The 21,310-nt window shown below is 40.0% G+C and overlaps 1 protein-coding gene across 2 annotated transcripts in view; it reads left to right on the top strand.

Moving 5' to 3' along the window:
- Nucleotides 1-21,310, top strand: part of LOC144755238 (scavenger receptor cysteine-rich domain-containing protein DMBT1-like) — an 855,855-nt gene that overhangs the window by 674,540 nt on the left and 160,005 nt on the right. For both annotated transcript variants that reach the window (XM_078643952.1, XM_078643954.1), the window contains one exon: nt 14,698-14,724. In XM_078643952.1, coding sequence (XP_078500078.1) covers nt 14,698-14,724 — 27 coding nt within the window. The remainder of the gene's footprint in view (nt 1-14,697; nt 14,725-21,310) is intronic.

Here is a 21,310-nt window from a genome sequence, read left to right on the forward strand (position 1 = left end):
TCTATTGTGTGTGGCTATCTAGAAGCAATACACAAAGCCCAACTGTCAGCTACACCCAGCCATGTGACCCAGAGACAGGCTGCAGGCACTGAATAGCTAAGGGACAAAAAATGCCAACTTCCTACTGGTGACATTTTCAAAATTGTAATTTAAAACCCAACTTCAGTATGAGAGAGGATTTTTTATTACAATTCCAAAGACACCAAAAATGAACTAATCACCTGCTCCCATTTGGAAATCATTAACTATTAAATGTAAGGTAAAGGTAGCCCCAATATGATCCTATGGTTGAGGCAAACCTTGCATTAGTGAAAAACAAATAAAATAGTTTTTCACTACCAGGACATGTAAAGCTAAACCGCACATGTCCAACTTTTTAAATACAATGAACCCTACCCTCTGGACTGTCCAGGGCCTACTCTAGGGGTGACTTATATGTATTAGAAAGGGAAATTTGGGCTTTGCAAATTGTTTGTTTTTCCAGGACGACATGGCAGTTTAAAACAGCGCACAAAGGCTGCAATAGCAGGTCTGAGACATGCTTAATGAGCTACTTAAGTGGGTGGCACACTCAGTATTGCACCTCCAATAGTGGCATTTAATTTACAGGCCACTGGGGCACAGGCAGTACCACTTTATACGGGACTTATAACTAAATTAAATATGCCAATTAAGCATAAGCCAATTCTACCATGTTTTAAGCAGAGCACACAAACACTTTAGCATCGGTTTGGTTAGCTGAATTAAAGTGTGCAGAGTCCTAAAGTCAGCAAAAATGAAGTCAGCAAAACAGGAGGACTGAAGGCAAAAGTTAGGGTGAAAACTGCGCCATGGACGCCCTGTCTAACACATAGTAATGTCAAATCTAACTTGACTACATAAGTTGAATTTAAAATTACTATTAAAGTTAGATCTGTAATAATTTTTCTAGCTACTCCCAAAGTGAAGGTAGGCGAGATAAGGTGTTTTAATGTAATCCAGTGGTTTCCTGTGGAGAGGTAACCATGCTACAGTGAAAAACGACTTTGGGGTATTCACTGTCAGGGCTTGTAAAACTTAACATGTACATGCCCTACTTTTTAAATACCATTCATCCTGTCCTATGGCCATTTAGGCCTACCTTAGCCTGACTCATAATTATTAAAAAAGTAGGATTTGGCCTGGCAAATAGGTTGTTTTGTCAGGTAGAATTGACAGTTTTAAAACTGCATACCCCGTGTGCAGGGGCAGGCCTAGAGACATTATTTGCAGTGTCACTGTAGTGGTAGCACAATATGTGCTGCAGTCCTCTAGTGACATTTAAATTGCAGGCCCTGTGTACACCTTTGTGCTATATATTAGGGATAGTTAAATAGGCCAATTAGAAGTACTGCCAAATTCAACATGTTTTAGGGGCCACAGAACATGAACTGGGAGTGAGTCAGAAATCCAGCAGCATCAGTCCGGAAAAAATGGTGAAAATACAAAAGAAAGGCATTTTTCTTCAAACATGCACTATAAACAACATTGGTGATGCTGCAGCGTAAATAATGCTTGTAGAAGCAGAGGTTCGGTTGCATGGATGCTACTATATGTTTGCAAGTTAGCTGATACATGTTGTGACATCATGTTGTATGAGGCATGTGGTGATTTAGGGGAGTGAGGACCTGCAGAAAAAAGTAAAGGTGCAATTGGTTAAAAGAAACAGTGCAAAGAAGCAAAAGCAGAATCAGTTGTTAGGCAACTGGAATGCAGTTATAGGCAAACAAGATGGCTGCTGAAGCAGGGAAGTGAACCCACGTTCAAAGGGAAGAAAATTCTGGAGCAACCAGTGAAAAACGTTTGCAGATAGGTACAAGGTCATACTGGCTGTAAGTGATTTAAAAGTTGCAAGGGAAAAACAGCACCGATCAGAAGAAGGAAAGGGGGGAAGAAGAGTAGTGAATAAATAAAGATTACTCATATCTTGGAAGTATTAAAGAGGTTAGAAGAATCGAAGATCGGAATGCCCAAATAAAAAAGTGAAGTAGAAAACTGCAGGCCTGAGAGGGGACCAGGGGAAAAAGGCATGGAGAACCAAGCAGGCAAACAAAACAAAAATGCGAAGTAAAGAGCCATTTTAGAAAGTACTGGATATAGAAGGATATGGACAGAAAACCCCAAGAGAGAAATCAAGCCAAGAGCTAAGAAAAGAATAAACTTCTCTACAGCCAGAAGCAATTATAAACAGGCTGCTCCAGTAAGGTTGAGGGGCCATATGACCATGGCAATGTAACATCATTATGTGTCTGCATTCTAAAGAATATTGCTGCCGGGACTAGTAATGTCACCCTTAGACACTGCCACAATGGCTTTATGTCCATTGGGTTTGATGTTGAAATATAAGCAAAATTGGCCATAAGAAGCTGCCCATAGGCACGCACAAGTACCATCCAGGATCTCTTAAAGATCTGGACTTGTCTAATGTACACACCAGCAGAGTTCTGGATCTCCGTTGAGCATGGCAGAGTCAGGGGACTCCAAATGTGGCTCACTAAAACGTGTTCTGGCATCCGGACCATACAGGGTGGATATGTGTCAATGCCAATGCCACGACAGACCAGGAACCTGCGGTATTGGAGATCACACTCAACTAAAGAAATTTTCGGTCATTAAGGATGTGTGCTCATCACTGATCACTTGGTGGTGTATTTTAAGGGTCTCCATCCTGTTTGTGGTTAAATGTAGAGAGTTTTTTTTTGTACTATGCGCCTGTGTCTCTGGACTCATAGTGCTAGCTAGGTACTTCCACACAGCAGGGTAGGTACCAGCAGCGCTTGCCAAAAATGTTCCAGAATGGCATCAATTTGTCTCCTAGCATAGGGGGAAAGAGGTTGCATGCAGTTTTGTGCTTGAGATACACTTCACCAGGATCTAAGTATATCAGCATCAATCTAGACATTTCATTTTACTTGAGAGGGTGCCAGTGTTTGTGCTTAGTCCTTTGCCAGTGGACAGATGGACAGCAGTCCATTGGCAAGCAGTGGCACTGTTTTTCAGAGTTTTAAATTGTGACCAGCCAGACTGAAGCAGAATTTCCCTCCTCAGAAATGATGCTGTTTAGAGAAGGCCTAGTCATTCTCATTAAAGGTATTGAGGGGCTGCTGCTTACCTGAAATGTAGCGAGTACATTTACCCGATTTCTGCAGAGGCTTGTAACCTTGGGTAATGCTACCAGACAGAAATATACAAAAAGAGATGAATAGTATGCTTGACTTAAGGCCCAATTTGTTGACTGTATGTGTACTCCATTGCAATGGTGAAAGAGTATACATAACGCAAACATAAAGGTCCAGCATTCCAATTTAAATTCAGGCGGAAAATTTGGTTTGGCTTCGGTGATGACTTCTCCATCATTGCCAAATCCAAACCTCTCTGACAGATTAAGGGGCATCAGAGAAATGGCTACATGCCTATCTGACAATCAGAATGGGTGGACATATAGCCATTTCTTTACTGTCCATCACCACCAGGCAAACCCTGCAAAATGCATTGAAGGGGTGCTGCTTACCTGAAATGTGGCAAGTACATTTACCTGATTTCTGCAGTGGCTTTAAATCTTATGTAATCCTACCTGACATGAATTATACAAAATATTTATGGATGGAATGCTTGACTTAGGGCCCAATTCATATGCTGATTGTATGTATACTCCATCGTGATTGCAACAAAGTATACAGGCTGCCTACATGAACATCCCTTTACTTGATTTAAATGCAGGTGGACCTTCAGCTTGGCTACAGAGGTGACTCGTCTATCACTCCCATAGACAAACCTCTCTGATGGATTAAGTGCCATCAGAGAAATGGCTACATATCTAAATGCACTTCACTACCTGGCAGACTCTGGCAGTGAGGGACAGTAAAAATCAAATAATGTTTCGCCTGCCATGAGAGGTAACTCACTTGGCGAGGGGAGCATTACACTGTTTTTAATTTCAAAAACGAAATTCCACTTCAGGATTTTCTTTTTGAAAATAAATAAAGAAAACTGTTTGGTGCCGGGCTGTCTCATGCTGATGCAGCCCTACACCAAACAGCAAAAGGCATTGACAGGATTTCCTCTCATGGAATTTTATGACAATACATTGTAGATGACCACTTAGCTTGGCAGTCATTTATATCTGTGGCAGGCTGTCCTTGCCCCACAGGGTGTAGTAATTTAATCCGCCCCCCTGGTGAAGCAATGAGCCATCCACCAATTTATAAATGAGGCTTAATCTCAGCCAGTGGTAATTCCTCGGGCTGCATCCCAGTCCATTGTTATTTTGCACACAGGGCGTTTTGGTGTGCTGCCGAGCTGGGGGCTGATTTCGTTGATGGGGACCTCCTTGTGCTGAAAAAATATGTGTTTTGCATTGTTTATTTCGAAACACACGCAGGTCCCCATCAACAAAATCAGCTCCCAGCTCGACAACTCACCAAAACGCCCGGTAGCTAGTCCAGCCCTGTTTGCACACCACGCCACACCATGCGACCTCAGTTTCAACGCGTTCACTAAAATGTTTTCTTTACAAGGTACCTCCTGTTGCCTCTCTGTCTTGATTAAACGTTCAAAGACGTATCTTACCAATATTAGTAGAGTGCAATGTAAAACTCCACAAACTGCGCACCTCCTACTACCTCGCAAGAGTTCTCCAATTAGTTCTCTAAGAAGTTGAGATACTGCTCTTCTTGATCTATTGAACATAACTCGTCATACCTTATCACACCCTACACCCAAAACGGAATACATACCAATTTTTCCCTTTTACTACCGTCCTCACAAGACTGACAAATAAACAAATATGCCTTTGAGCGCTCTCATACGCTCTCTTACATCCTTTTACAAGACATTTAACTACCAATCTTGAGCCACATCTACCTAACTCATTAACGAGTTCTAGCCAGGTGCTCTTAAAGTTGCTATTTTAGACACTTTCGTGCCCACAACTGGGTCACAGATTAGCTCAAACTTCTCACTGCTATCAGTCTTACTTTGTGGACTTTTTCCTTTGCATAGAACTGTTGATAATTACACTTTTATTTCATTGAGCCAATTGAATGCACAGAAATCTTGCCAGAATAGTTTTAGTATTCATCACTAAGTCTGTCCCAAAAACCCCAGATTAGTTTATAAATATGTTCCACAAATTATGCAGTCTCTTTTTCACCATACATGTATGTCTCTCTTTTGCACTTTCCAAGCTTGTATCTGCTCTTCTCGGTTGACGTGACACGTGCTGTGTGCAAATTACCCTTACACCTAGATGTAGAAAAGATTGTAAATGGTATTTAACTACAAATTTCACCCTTCAAAATGTTCTGTGGTCCCTAGAGGCGCCAGAACACACGTTGGCTGTCAAACTCGAATGATCTTATTGCCCCACAATAGTGCATGATACTTGCGACTACCAAACACCAGAAAAAAACACTTAGAGCAGGAAATATTCATGGACTCTGCATTTTGCGTTTCTTGGTTACCTCTGACTTTGTTACTTTTATCATACAAAACCCATTTCTTTATAAATGGTTGGTGTTTGCGTTCTGCATAGCCATGGTCGTTAATCTGTGGGATACAGTGCTCTGCCCATGTATCAATAGGAATGTATTTGTGCACCAATTGTACAATTTTACTGGTTTACACTGGATAGTAAGTTGGGTCTCAAGACTTTCTGCGTTACCGACCGGTATTTGGCTGAGAGCACTGTAGGTGAGTCAAAACCTACTAGCAAAATAAGGAATCGCAAAATGTGTGATTCCTTATTTTGCTCTTGCATTTAAGGAATCGCTTATTGCGATTCCTTAAATGCAATGTAGGTAGCAAAAAGCAAAGTGCACTTTAGGCTTTCCTGTAAAAAAATTCATTTTTGCTTTTTTTAAAGTGTCATGTGGCACACATGCATGCCCTTAGTGCATGTATGTGCTCCACATGTGCACACATGCACATTTCAGGGGTGCAACAGGGTGTCCTTTTGACACCCTGGCACCCTTGAAATAGCTCCCGCTATTTGCGATTCTTTATTAACGAATCGCAAATAGTGAATATCTTCCCATTCATTCCTATGGGCCTCCTAGCCCATAAGAATGAATGGGTTGGTATTCCTTATTAACGAATCTCAATTTGCGATTCGTTATTAAGGAATTTGAAGGAATGGCTAATATTTTAGCGATTCCTACCTACATTCAATTTAGCGAGTCCTTAATAGCGATTCGGTAAAAATCACTATTAAGGACTCGCTAAATTGAATTTACCTACATCTGGCCCCTGGATGTTTCTTTTTTTGTCTCGATAATTCTTCAGACCATTTTGCCCTCAGTATGTACATCTCTGAATTTTAACATTGTGGGAGCTCAGCAGAAAAATTGTTACAGATCTCCACCATCACAGTTATCCTGTACAAGGTGGTTATGCAATTATAAAACATTCCTGAAGTATACTTGTAAACATTCACCTGTCAAGGGTTTCCAGGCATACCCCTCTGTGTTGCAGTTAAAATTGAATTATGCCTGATAAATTGCTATTCAATTTTTGAGTTGGGCCCATTTTATGTTACAACAAAGCTAGAAAAAACGTTGGGTTTGTGCGGATTGTTAATAGATGGTTATAGTCGAGGAGCAATAAACAGGGCCGGCTTTAGACCTAGTGGTGCCCTGTGCTACAATGTCTGTTGGCTCCCCCCAATGACCACCTCTGCCACGGATTCCCCCTCTGGCACCCTTTAACAGTGCCTCTCAAGTCTCCATAATCGCTGTCTCTCAGATCCATTTAGTTTTAAAGCACCACTCATACCAGTGTAAGGTGTCAGAACACTTCATACCACACACACACACAGCACAGAGACAATCATATGTGTGTAAATTAGTGTATAGGAAATGTTACATCAGACAGTACTACAAGCTGTAGTGTAGGAGTGGCATGTCATCGATACTAGCAGGCGATATAGTTAAAGTTCTTATTCAGGAAAGGTACATATTCAGAATTTAAAATGCAACATCATTGTTAAGGGTTCTCTTTCATAATAAGAATTGTTTTCTACCCAAATGAACCATTTTTACAAGATTAGGATAGTGAAAGACTGGGCAAAAAAAATATAGCTCTAACACATACCTTGCAGTTTGCAGCCGCTCTAGGGTGACAGTTAATAGCTCAATGTTCTATATTAGGATTTTGAATTATAAATGACAAGTACCAAAAGGAGCTCTCTTACAGAAGCAGGAACCCACTGACCTATTTTTATTATATGCACTTTGTTATCTGCATGGTACACTTTCTCAGCAGTAGGCATTTTAACCTTTGCCCTACCTTAGGATGAATCCACTAGACAAACCTCCGGTCTCTTTTCAGGAAGACAATTAATCACAGGACTTCTCTTGACATTTTAGTATGAAATCTTTTTATTGAGTTGTCAACAAACAAGACACAGTGAGTAGGGAGGCCTAGATCACAGGTCTGCAAATATGACAGTGCTGCACAGAGCATCAGAAACAAAAAACACCCAGGTGAACCAACCCGCCCCCCTTCCTACTCCCATCCTCCCCTCCCCCTCCCGTCTCCTCCCCCATATAACGTGTTCCAGCAACATATCAAAACTTAGACCTAGCATCTGCATAGACTTAATTGCAATGTTTAGTTTGTACTTTGACCCAGTTCAGGAAGGCGGGGCAAACGCAAGTATCGCGGGCAGGCCAGTTCCCGGAACTAAGTGCACAACAAAGCGACAAAGAGCTGCCACGCCTCAGCAAAAGAGGCCCGTCGCCTTGAAGTGAGAAAGAGATGCACTCCATACCTAATATTTACCATAATCCATGTAGCCACCCTGCACCGTTGGTGTTCTATTTGTGCCCAAATGTGACAGTATGTTCTATAGTGCCGCACCTTAGGGCTATGCCCATTTGCTTACCCCTACGAGACTTGAGGGGAAAGGTAAGTTTATCTGATACCCCAAGGACTACATATGCGGGGAAGCATAGGAGCGTGGTATAGCACCCGTACCCAAACAATGTGTAAGAAACCTAGGCTAAAACTTGATCGGACATTAACAATGAAAGATCATATTGCTGCAATGACCAGTTCTTGCTATTATAGTCTGCGTCTTCTGCGCAAGATCCTTCCCTACCTGCCTATTAACTGTCGCAGAACCCTGGTTCAGGCCATGGTGATTAGTAGATTGGATTACAGAAACGCTCTGCTGACCGAAGCAGGAGAGACCTTGCTTGCTATACTACAGTTGATTCAGAACACTGCAGCAAGAATGATTCTGCACCGCCCGGCAGGCCCCCCCTCGGACGCTTTGTTGAAAGAGCTGCACTGGCTATGAGTGACAAAGCGATCATACCTTGAAAGGCAAAGGTCCATGCTATTTGCAAAAGAAACTCACAAAACATGTACCCTGTCAAAATTACCTATTGCTCTGCGTGAAACCTTCACCTACAGTGCCTTTAGGAAACAACTAAAAGCTTACCTGTTTCAATCATAATGGAAGATTTAATCATAATCTTCCAGTCTTAGGTTAGTTTCTAAGCAGCGCCAAGATGTCCCCGGGTGAGTCGTGTGCTATAAAAGTAGAACTAACATAACATAACATAACATAACATAACATAACATAACATAACATAACATAACATAACATAATATAACATAGAAGTGGCCATCTATCTCGTCTAGCACTTGAGACCAGTATAAGGCGAGGATAGGGCATTCCCACAAGAGGTGCGCTAGTGTGTCTTCAGCGTCAAATCTCCTCCAGCAAGTAGGGGAGCAGTCAGGGTCACGTTTATGGAGTCGGGAGTGTGTAAGGTACTTGTAAGTCATGATTTTAGCGGCCATTTCAATACTAGATGTATTGCGTGACGAGTGAAGAGCTCTATAGTAAACATCTGACCATTCTTTAGGTGTCAGGGCCCGGCCAAGTTTAGCCTCCCACCGTCTTTGTCCTGCCGACTTATCAGCTAATTTTGGGGGGACGTAGGATGTGATAAAGTTCTGTGATCAGTCGTTTGGAGGAATGCTTCAAACATAGCCAGCGCTCATATTGAGTGAGGAGCCTCTCCGCTCCCGGGCGGATTTGTGGTTGCAGGACCCAATGTCTGTTTTGAATGTAATGGAAGCGTTCAGTTTCCGGTATGGGGGAGTCAGACCTAAAGTCCTCAAAGAATCGAGGGCAATTGAGATTTTAAAAAACAATAGACCTACTTCTAGCTGTGTCCCACTGACAAAATGCCTCCCAGTTAAGGCCTGGGGAGAAATCCAGATTTTCCGTGATGGGAGTGAGGGGCGAGGGGAAAAATGTCAAGCCATTGCGGAGAGCAGTGGCATCCCATTCTTTCAGTGTGGCACCAGCAATAGGGGAGTCATATAGCCCAGAGGGTCTAGACACCCTGCAAAGAGACAGGACCTTCCATAGGGCTTTTTTCGCCTGCAAGCGTTACATAAATAGCCAGCTCTCTTCAGACTCTGGCTGAGCCCATTCCAATAAGGTCCACAGCTGCCTCGCTTTATAATAACGGTCAATAATCAGGGATCCCCATTCACCCCTCATCATGTGGTCTGAAACCCAGATCTCTATGTATTTGCGGCCTCTTATCTGCCCAGACAAAGGCGTTCAATACAGATTGTAGCTGCTTTAAAACACCAGCGGGGGGATCCACCGGTCGGGTCTGGAAGATATATAGTATTTTGGGAAGTATGCTCATCTTGAGGGCTGCTATTCTACCCAACCAGGAGAGTTTGGATGGCCGCCACCTCTTGAGCTCCTGCTTGTTTCGGCGCAGTAGCCAGAAGTAATTCAAGGACATTGTTTCGGCGGGGATAGAGATAGCGTTATACCAAGGTAGGGCATAGTCTTTTGATACCATCTAATAGGGCACTCCTGGGACAAAGCTGTGAGAGTGGTTTGCAATAGGGAAAAACCTAGGGCCCGATTCACAGAACTAACTTAAGACAAAATCCTAACCTTACTACCATTTACTCATTTTGGTATTCACAAAAGGCACTTACTCATTGATGAGTTAAGTGCCTTCTGTGAATACCAAAATGAATAAGTGCAATTACTCATTTTGGTATTCACAGAAGGCACTTTCTCACCAATGAGTAAGTGACTTCTGTGAATACCAAAATGGTAGTAAGTTTAGGATTTTGTCATAAGTTAGTTCTGTGAATCGGGCCCCTAGTGCTTGGGAATTGGCTACATTGATCTTAAAACCAGAGGTGGCTGACAATGCCTCTAGTTCAGCCAAGAACCCTGGAACTGAATTATGTGGAGACTCCAGTATAGCCACAACATCATCAGCAATGAGGCTGATCGTATAGCTTCTCCCCCCCAAAAAGGATCCCCTGTATACGCTGAGTCTCTCTAACCCATTGAGCCCGTGGCTCCATGTAGAGAGCAAATAATAAGGGGGAGAGTGGGCAGCCCTGGCGCATGCCTCTAGCGATAGCAAACGGGGTAGAGGTGAAGCCATTCACTCTGACACTGGCCGAAGGGCGGCAGTACTTACTAAAAACCCATTGGCGAAAGCAGCGACCCAACTCAAAGCTCTCTTAGGCAGTCTCTAGGAAGGGCCTATCAAAGGCCTTTTTGGCATCTATTGATAGGAAAACATGCTCCACTAACTGTCGATGGGATTTGTGCAGGAGATGCAACAACATTCTAGTGTTGTCGCTGCATTGCCTTGTCGCGCCGAATCTGGCTTGGTCGGGTTCTATTAATCTCAGCATAAGAGGCCCTAGTCTAGCTGTGAATATTCCCGTGAAAATCTTGAAGTCAATATTTAAGAGAGAAATCGGCCTGTAGGAGGTGCAGTATCTATTGTCTTTGCCGGGTTTGGGCAAGACCGCCACAGACGCTAGAAGCATTGTGGGTGGTAGCTCCCTATGGTCATCAACGGCATTAAATAAGCGTGTTAATACAGGAGCTACAAGCAAGCAAAAAGCTTTATAAAAAATGGCAGTAAAGCCGTCTGGGCTGGGGAATTTAAGCATTTAAGACAGGCTATGGCCGAGATATTTTCTTTGACTCTGGTAGGACTATCGAAGGATGTTGCTTGATCAGCCGTCAGCTTGGAGTGCGTTATGCCTTGTATGTAACCAGATGGGCTCTGGTCAGGAAGAGACTGTGCGGTGTACAGGTTAGCGTTACAATCCCGGAAGGTGTTTGCTATATCCTGACCTCACATTACCTCGACCCCCCCCTCAGAATAAATGAGTGGGACTGTCACTGCCTGACTTTGTGCGCGTAATTTATGGGCCAGTAAGCGGCCACATTTGTCTCCCCAGTGTAGAATGCATGTTTTAAGCAGAGCGCAGCATGTTCCACTCTGTCAAGATCAAAGCTAGCCAGTTGTGCCCTGACAGCTTTCAATTGCCTCCAGATTCCGGGGGCCCCGGGCCTCTTGTGGATCCCCTCTAATTCAAGTGCCTGTGTGGAAAGTTCATCGCTCTTCTCTCTGCGTGACCTATTGTCTGTGGCCGATGTGGCTATGAAGTTGCCCCAGGCTACTAGTTTGAGTGTTTCCCAAAGTGAAACAATGGAGGTGTCTGGCGTATTATTCGTGGCTAGGTAGTCTTTCAGCGTCTGTGTGAGGCAGGTTACGACTTCAGGTCTGTGAAAGAGGGTGTCCCTAAGCCTCCAGGAGTATGACGGTCTAGATGTAGGGGGGAACATCAATGTTGGAGTCAAGGCCGCATGGTCCGAGAGTGCCTGAGTCTCGATGACTGAGGTCTGTGCCGCCTGAAGGAGAGTGCAGGTTGCTAAAAAGTAGTACAGCCTGGCGTATGTTCCCCAGGCATGTGAGTAAAATGTATAGTCGAGCATGTGAGGGTGGAAGTGCTGCCATATATCCATTAATCCTAGGTCATGCATCCATTGGCTGTGCATGTTGGAAAGGGCCACTGTCTGTCCCTGGATTTGTGCTGACCGGTCAATCTGTCCATCGAATACAATATTCAGGTCACCCCGAGAAGGATTTGTTGGTCAGGTGAGGCAGTTAAGTCACTTATCGCCTTCCGTAGAAAGGGCTCTTGACCCTCGTTAACGATGTATATAGAGGACAAAGTGAGGGTGTGCCCCCCTATTGTTACCAAATATGCCAGAAGCCACCCTTTGATCTCTGTCACCTTGGCCTCCACCCTCCCAGGGAATGAGCGATCAACTAGGATAGCTACCCCAGCTTTTTTTGGAAGAGAGGGAGGAGTAGTACTGTTGCGGGTAGGCCTTAGAGGGTATTCTATGGGTATCACTGGGCACCAAATAGGTCACCTGAAGTAAACAGATATAGGCCCTAGAATTTTCCAAGTAAGATAAGATAGCCCTACACTTAACTGGGTTGTTGACCCCTTTGAACTAGGTTGTTGGGCCCTTTGTTGCCATTTTAATTGATGTCTGAAAGTTGCTGGAGGCCAGGAACGAGGCAGCAGGTGCTTTTAAAATGATGACACATTTTCAAAAATGTCGTCCCCACCCCACATCAACGCCCTGTGCGGTCGCACCGATCGCACCACCACCCTGTCAATAAATGAAAGTCACAAGCTGTAAGCAAAAGCTAATAGTATGAGTTTCTTTGATTTATGCATGTGGACTTCGATGTATATTTATGTTCCCCAGAGATAAAGTTTTTATTTATGAAACTAAAGCATATTCCGTTTTTCTTGAGGAAAGCCTCTGCTTGCTGTACGTCTGTGCTGGTATTTCAGGACCACCAAAAAACCTGCTAGCCTTGGCAGAGCTAATAATTATCAGGCATAGCTCAGAAGGTAATCTAACTGAATTTAGGATACATTTCAGCAGTTCATTTTCACAATCTTAATACCATGTTTTTCTACAACTGCACTATTTTCATAGGCTCCTAAGAAAATCCTGCACAAAAAATGTTTTAGTGGAGTAATTTTGCCATGCAAATCCATCCTATGTCAACACGTATAAAAATCGGAACATTTCTATGTCAACTTAGACTTGTCGTATATCGTTGAAGAACTTCCCTATCAGATATCCCATAGAAATGGACTGTCAGAACTTAAGGAATAATTTTGTAGTATGACATCCATAAATAACGTGCACAGTCTGACCATTTAGTACTACAAACAGAAGTACTGTAAAGATTTATTATCAATCGAAACAAGCATAACAAATTGTTTTTAATATCTATTTTTTTAGATAAAATGTATACATTTTTATAAGAAACCACTATTGCAATGGCAACCATTATATGGATACAAAAAACTCCAAAACATGTTATTTCAACAAATTAGAATTTTTTCAGTGCCATGAATTTAGTTAGTTACTTACAAATGTGTATGCACAGTAGCTGTAAATGTAAATGTAAATGCAGAGGCAAAAACAAAGAAAAGTTGGTTATGTTATTTACAAAGGAAATGTATGTATTTCCATCTATGCTGATGAAAAAATAATTTGAAAATATGAAGGTTTGTGGGTGGGCATACACCCAAACACAGCGATGATGGAAATAACCGGTTCTATAATACAGAGACTTTAACAGAGAATTGCAACCTTAAAAGTGACAGAACATTCTCAAACATCCTCTATACATGCTGCAAAATGTTGCAATACATTTCACCTCTGCACATTCATGACCAAGATACACAATGTATACAGGATACAAACTGACATAAAACAGCTCAATACAAAACCTTATAGATATTTTAAAACGTTTATTTTTCTCTGTCCTCTATCTCTAGGATTCATACTTGCAACATGACCTACTACCATAAACTCGTTTTGTGCTCTAATATTCCAAACTATCCTCTGTAACATCTTCTATATCAACTTTCATTTCCCCTTTCAAATTCCATTGAGAGCTATTGTCCAACTCAGTCCATGCATTTGTGGTTTTGACTATTCTCTTAGCTTTCTTGAAATCTGATTCCCTTGCTAAGTTGGTAAAATCCCTTGGGAAATCGGGATCCATAATCACCATATTCTTAATCTTCCCAAAATAGGACATTTTGAGGTTTATCTGTGTTTCTACAATTACTTATGTGACCATTCCATTATCCACCATCACCGATCCGATTTGTGATTCTGCCTAACAACAAATTTTCCCCTTATAAACGTATAAGGTCTTTCTCTCAATGCATCATTTCAAATTGTATGTTGTACCCAGACAATTTCTCTCAATACCACATGGCCCATCTAAGTTATTGCCATTAGCCAATTACACCCACTCCACAATAAACAGTTTTATCATTTCCACCATCCTTTGAGATTATAAGTATGATGATGCTAAATCACAAATTTATACATAGCGGCTTTAATCTTTCTTGATCAAATCTTTATAGTATTCTCTGTAATTTTATGCCATTCTGCCCCACCTCTAACGCTGTAGCTGATGTTCGTTTCATATAATTTAATGAGCAATGCACCCTGATGTTAAATATTTTACATTGAAGGTGTTTTAGTTATAATCATGGAATCAAAGATACAGCAATCTTTGCTCGTTATATAACTGGACTTCTTATTAAAGGCAACCACGCTATCATGACTTAGTTTCTTTGTGTTTGTGATGTGCAATAGTGAGCAGGAGGTCATCATACATGGAACACATGGTTAGAAAGTATTAAAAAAGTTCATGAACATTGAATGATTAGGTGTGATAAAGATAATGTGATTGAGGACATAAATGAGAAGCACTATGCTTCAGAATGAATATTTGCTTTTCAAATGTCTATCTCTTCACATTACAGATACTGGAACATCAACACCTGTCACAGGTAAATAATATTCATGATCTCTTGAGCATGCGGCAATGGTGAGTAGAAATTCACAATAGATCTCTGAGTTATAGTAAAGGTAGGATAAGTAGCAAATATTTGCTATGCCTTTTATCGAATATTGGATATGAGCTTCTGACAAATCATGACTATAGAAATAGTTTTGGCCTAATGGTGTTGCCTTCTATCAGCTGTACGTGCATGAACTGCATCAAAGGATGATTTTTTGAAAGGGCTTTGAAATAAAATGGCTTCTTAATTGAGGTTCTTACACAGGATCTCACAAATATTGAGGAGAAACTGTATGAGGATGGCAAGGTCTGACAGGATGGATCCTGACTCTTTTGTGTCTAAAAATCTGAAGATAAGAGAAACAAAATGTATTCAACTAATGCCTGATGGGTGATTTAATTTCAAGTCTTGGAGAAAATATGTATACCTTAGCAAACTACAGAAAATGTGTGAGACTTCTTAAAGGGAAAAACCCCCTGTGATAGTAATAATCAGATTACAGACTAAAGACCTCAGACCCCATTCTTATAGGTAAAGTGAGACAAAAGTCTAACTTTACGACTTTCAAATGCCCTTTGTGATTACTGAAAGTCATAAAGCTCGACTTTTCATATTCACAAAGGCATTTACGACTAGTAAATGCCCTTTGTGAATAACAAGTTGTAAAGTTAGACTTTCGTCTCATGTTACATTTGTGAATCGGGCCCTTCATTTACAGGAGGAAAAAGATGGGTGCACGTCCCATTCTCCCTCCATTTGGTTTCCCTGCCTCAACTTGAGTTTATGGAATAGCTGGCTGAGACATTGATAGGGACAAATAAGCATCCAATCTGAATGGTATTTGCTGTTAAAGACTGACAGATAGGAATGTTTCAAAATGTTAATGAATACGAAGTGCAGCTAAGAGGGTGGGGGGAAATTTGCAGGGAATGAGCTGTGAATAAGAACAAAGAGAAATATGAACCCAAAATATTGCATTGCATGCATTTACCTCATATAACATTTGAAAAACCAGTGCAAACATCCGCTAATTCCATTTCAATCATTGACTATAGTTGTTTCATCAAAGATCTCACCAGAAGCCAATTGAGATAATATTGAGGAAGGATAGCTGGACAAAATAATAAGAGTGCATGAAGATAGTGACAGAGTTATGACAAGGGTAGACAATGATATAATTTGAGATGTAATTAGTAATGTCATCAATAATGTAATCAGTGATGTAATATTGGAAACTCTTAAGCAGAGCGTAGCGGGCGAAAGTTATATTTAGCTCAGTATAATATAACTGAGAATTTCTGTGCCTTTTTGTTTTAAAACAATCCTTTTTATATTATTACAAGGTCTCACTATAACGTCAATTTAAACGTTATTCTTTCAATTAATTCCTAGGCCTTTTTTTAATGTTAAGTTAGTTGCTATACCTTACTCAAGGTATTAAGACATAATATCGGAGTAAAAATATAGAATGGACATAATATCGAATAAAAAATGTAGAATGGACAAAATATTGAATGGACACAATATAGTGGTTAAAAATATCGAATTGAAGGTAAGTAATATCGATTGTCAAAATATCGAAGTTTAAAATATCGAAGTTTAAAATATCGAAGTATATAATATAGGCATTAAAATATATTGAATTTTTAATAATATTGCATTGTTTTAAGTGTTTTGTATGTTAGTATAAGTGTGAAAAGTGTTTATTATTTTTGTAATGTATGTTTAATTTTTTTTAAGTAATGAATTTTATGTTATTTAATTTTTACGTAATTTAATTCTGTAGCGGGTTGTGGGTTTATTGGGGAATAGGGTGGGAAGTAATTTAAATATATTAAATTAAATATACATTTTTAAAAATTATTAATAATTTTTAATTTCATTTTGCTTTTTAGTTCTGTAGCGGGTTGTGGGTTTATAGGGGAATAGGGTGAGAAGTAATTTAATTGTAATTAATTAAATATTTGTATTTATTTATTGGTATTGATTTTTAATTTCTTGTTAATACATTTTTAATTGGTAATTACTTTTTCTTAATTGTTAATTCGTTTTCATCAATTAATTCTTTGATAATTATGATAATTTTATTAATTTATTTTCTGTAGCAGGTTGTGGGTTTATAGGGGAATAGGGTGGGAAGTAATGTAATTGTAATTAATGGCATATTAAAAATACTTTTTGTGTATTGATAATTAATTTACTGTTAATTATTAAGTGGTATTAATTTGTATTAATAATTAGTTTTTGTTATTGAAAATTATTAGTTAATTAATTATGAATAGGTAATTGATTTTTAATACCTAATATTTATTTGTATTTCTAATTAACTAATTATTACATAATATTAAATGTATAATTAATTTTAATGAATGTTTTATTGGTATTGATATTTAATTTATTTTTATTAATATATTAAATCATTACTTTCCCGACTGTTAAACTCACTGGAGTGGGAATAGTCATTTTTACTCCTACGCTATCCAATACTTTCCCTACTGTTGCACTCTCTGGAGTGGGAATAGTAATTTTTACCCTCCCGCTATCCAACGCTTTCCGTACTGTTGCACTCACTGGAGTGGGAATAGTAATTTTTACCCCTACGCTATCCAATGCTTTCCCTACTGTTGCACTCACTGGAGTGGGAATAGTAATTTTTACCCCTACGCTATCCAACGCTTTCCCTACTGTTGCACTCACTGGAGTGGGAATAGTAATTTTTACCCCTACGCTATCCAACGCTTTCCCTACTGTTGCAGTCACAGGAGTGGGAATAGTCATTTTTACCCCTACGCTATCCAACGCTTTCACTACTGTTGCACTCACTGGAGTGGGAATAGTAATTTTTACCCCTACGCTATCCAACGCTTTCTCTACTGTTGCACTCGCTGGAGTGGTAATAGTAAATGTTTACCTCCCGCTACCCTACGGTAAAAATATTGTATATTTTTTATTATTATTACGTTCATATATATTTATGTATTATGTATTATGTATTAAAAAATCAAATTGTATGTTTATTTCTTTTAACTTACATTAAATATTTATTAATTGTATGGTTATTTAAGTTTTTTAAGTATGTTTAAGTTAATTATATTTATTATTTCATTAATTTTCAATTACTTTTATGACATAAAAAAAATCAATATTTTGACTAACTATATTTTTTACAACGATATTTTTGATTCGATATTTTTGTACTTACCTGTTTGGAGATAGGAATTCGATATTTTTGCATTCTATATTTTTTCCTCGATATTTTGGTAATTCTATATTTGTGTAATCGATATTATGTCAGTGATCCCTTACTCAAGTATAACATCACTGTAAACATCGTCTTTCTTTAGTGAATTATCAAGGTTTTTTAATGTAAAGTAAGATCTTATTACTATACCTAGCTATATCGTCACTTTAAACATTGGTATTTTCTGTGAATATGTTTTTTTCATTATTTTCATATTCTCCCAACTCCCTCAGTGAGCTTACTTACCTTTTGCCTTGCATGGCATGGGGTTGCAGCCATAAGTGGCCAACAGCCCTGAAATTCTCTGCTTTGATCATGTGCAGCAAGGGATTGGAAAATGTGCCCAAAAGCTATCTTACTTTGCTGCTTCTTTTGTTCCATGTTTGACAAATTTAATTCATGTTCTTTCTCGCTCTTCCCTCTTATCTTTCGTCATCATTACCTACTTCTCCTCTGACTGTATTTTAATATGTTTAATATATTTCGAAATTACAGTTTCTGTTCTATCTTTCTAGTGTGAATTATATTGTCTCTCGCTTCTCTTTCTTTCTTCTCTGATCGTTCTAATTCTACCTTTAAACATTTCCCCTATATCTGGCATCACCTAAACTCTTTCATGCATCTGTTTTAAGGAAATGATCACTTTTCCCATTTTTCCCTTTATACAATCTCCAATCTAGCCTCTCCCATGCTTGTGAAAGCTACCAGAAAGTACTGTATATAACAAACGTTCGTCTTTTCTGACTTTAATAGAGTCCTTAACATAGCACTCAATAGGAACATTTTTGACACCTAAAACATTATATTGCAATTCAATCGTATTTATGTTAACACTGTCCCAAAAGTGAAAGCCTGGATCTGCCCAACAGGTCTTGTGATGGTGTTTGTAACAGGCACAAAAGTTGTGAAGTGCATTCTGCATAAGGATCTCTGCAACAACCTTAGAAACATCCTGAGCTTTCTAAATAAAACTTGCCTGCAGGTTGCATGTAATATTTTGCCGAAAGCCTATTATCATTGCTACTGAACTGCTAGACTGATCTTCTTCGCGTTCCTTGTTGTTTGTTCTGGCTTTTCTCCTTGTCGTTGCTTCTTCCTATTTGCTTGCACATGCACGCCTCCGGTCGTTGTTTGCCACCTGCCCTACCTCCCAGCTTATTGTTGCTTGCCTCCACTTCCCTCTCTCCATCCGTCATCGTTGATTGTCCAGCCCTCTTGCAACCCTCCCAACCCCCATTGTTGTCTGTAATGCCCACAACGTTTTAAAATCTTGTATGGTACGAAATAAGCAATCCCAACAATCTGCTTCTCATGCCAGGCACGTTTGTATGTTTCAATAGAGCTGTAAGCATGCTTGTGACGCCCTCCCACAACTCCTCTTTCAGAAGCGCCAGCCATTACAAACTCTGCAGGCCTTTTGATCAGTAAAAACTTTTCTTATCAATAAAAAAGAGTTGTTAGATTTCCTTGGAATGTACAGAGTAGCCTGTAGAAAACATTTGTAAAATGGCACCACTTATTTAGGGGCTACAGCAACCGAACTAACATTACAGTTTGGGACTGGGCCTTTTTTGGGGGGGGACGTCAATCTGCAGGAAAAATATGAGCAGTGACACTGTTGTTAAAAACATTTGATGTAGGGATCTGCCTTTGAAAGCTCCAGGATGGGTATTACTTCAAAGCAGAGAGAGTGCGCTCAGCCTTTCATCATCAGGATAAAAAGCGTTGATCAATAATTTACACACAAAAGAGTGCGATGCAGAGGCTCCAAATAACTCTGTCAAGTTGTGCAGGACGTGCACAATTACTGTTCATTACTCAAATTAGCTTTGTTTTGCGGGCAATAGATCAGACCCAGTGCAGTGCACTATCGATGCTGTTCAGCCCATAAGGGACACAAATAAATCCATGATATATTTTACTCCACCCAATCCAACCCACATAATTCAACAAAACACTACATACATAACACTCCATAACACATGGATAAAAGACATTGTCATTTACAACGCCAATAGCTCTAACTCAAGCAAAAGCGTGACCTATTGCATTTCTAATGCTTGTTTCAATGGCTCCCGCTTGATGGATCACCCTGAAACCTTCAAGGTAGAACTGAGGTGGATGAACTTTCTAAAAAGTTTCTTGAAGATCAGACAGCCCCAAACTTAGTAGCAAATCAAAAAAATCCACATCCTATGTTAACGAACCCTGGGCGTAGTGTGCGTAGTGGGGCTACGCGAAGCTACGCAAAGTGGGCAAGAAACTACCCCCACCTGCGCACTTCGCGTAGCCCCACTACGCGCTGCATGCCCCCCTCCCCAACATACTTAATTTAATTAAATGGGCAAAGAAAAATAAATAAAATGCACTTACCTTGTCTGCGGCGTCCCGGGGCTCCCTCTGCTCATTCACGCCGCCGTCTACTAACCAATGCGCATGCGCGGGCGGCTGCGCATGCGCATTACTCGTGAGAAATGCGAATGCGCGGCCGCCCGCCCGCGATGTGAAGACATCTAACATGGGCTTCGATAGGAATTCATAGAGCATATTATCAAGTGCATTATCGCCGCTTTATCGTCAGTTTCCTGCCGATAAAAGCGTTGATAATGTATCGCCCGTCCTTGATAATATGCCCCTATAAGTTTTAGGGGTGTTATAGTTAGCTGGACATTTCACTCATACAAAACCATTGAAATTGCTCCTATATAGTTAGTTGTACTAACTATATTTCGCGCACCCGCAATCCACTGCTAATGATGTCACATATTAGATCATTCATGACATGGTCAGTGACATCACTGATGACATCTCAAATGACATCACTGATGACATCACTGATGACATCATCCATGTGACAATCACATACACCTTTTCATACACTATTAAAATCTTTCATCACTCTTTGTAAAATACAGAGTATCATATTTGAATCCATTGTCACACCAATACAAGTATCTAAAAATCCACTCAGTGATTCATAGATGTATACACACATCTAATCACTTACCTGTAGATTCACTAATACATGCTGTCAAGGAACAATAGAACACTATCAAAAATACTTATACACCTATATCGACATTAAACAACAGCACACATCCTATTCACATATGAAGTCATCCTACTCACTTATGCAATTAATGGATCATACTTACATATTTACTTAGCAAAACACTTATACAAACACCACTTCATCTATTCATTTAGATAGTAAGTCATACTTAGTGAATTATAAAATCATTATTACAAGTATACAATTATCCATACAGTAACTCACGCAATCATTGAGTCTTATGTATACTTATTTATATACAACTGACACATACACTGCCT

The sequence above is a fragment of the Lissotriton helveticus genome, chromosome 5_1 (assembly GCF_964261635.1).
Source record: "Lissotriton helveticus chromosome 5_1, aLisHel1.1, whole genome shotgun sequence".
Taxonomy (NCBI): Eukaryota; Metazoa; Chordata; class Amphibia; order Caudata; family Salamandridae; genus Lissotriton; species Lissotriton helveticus.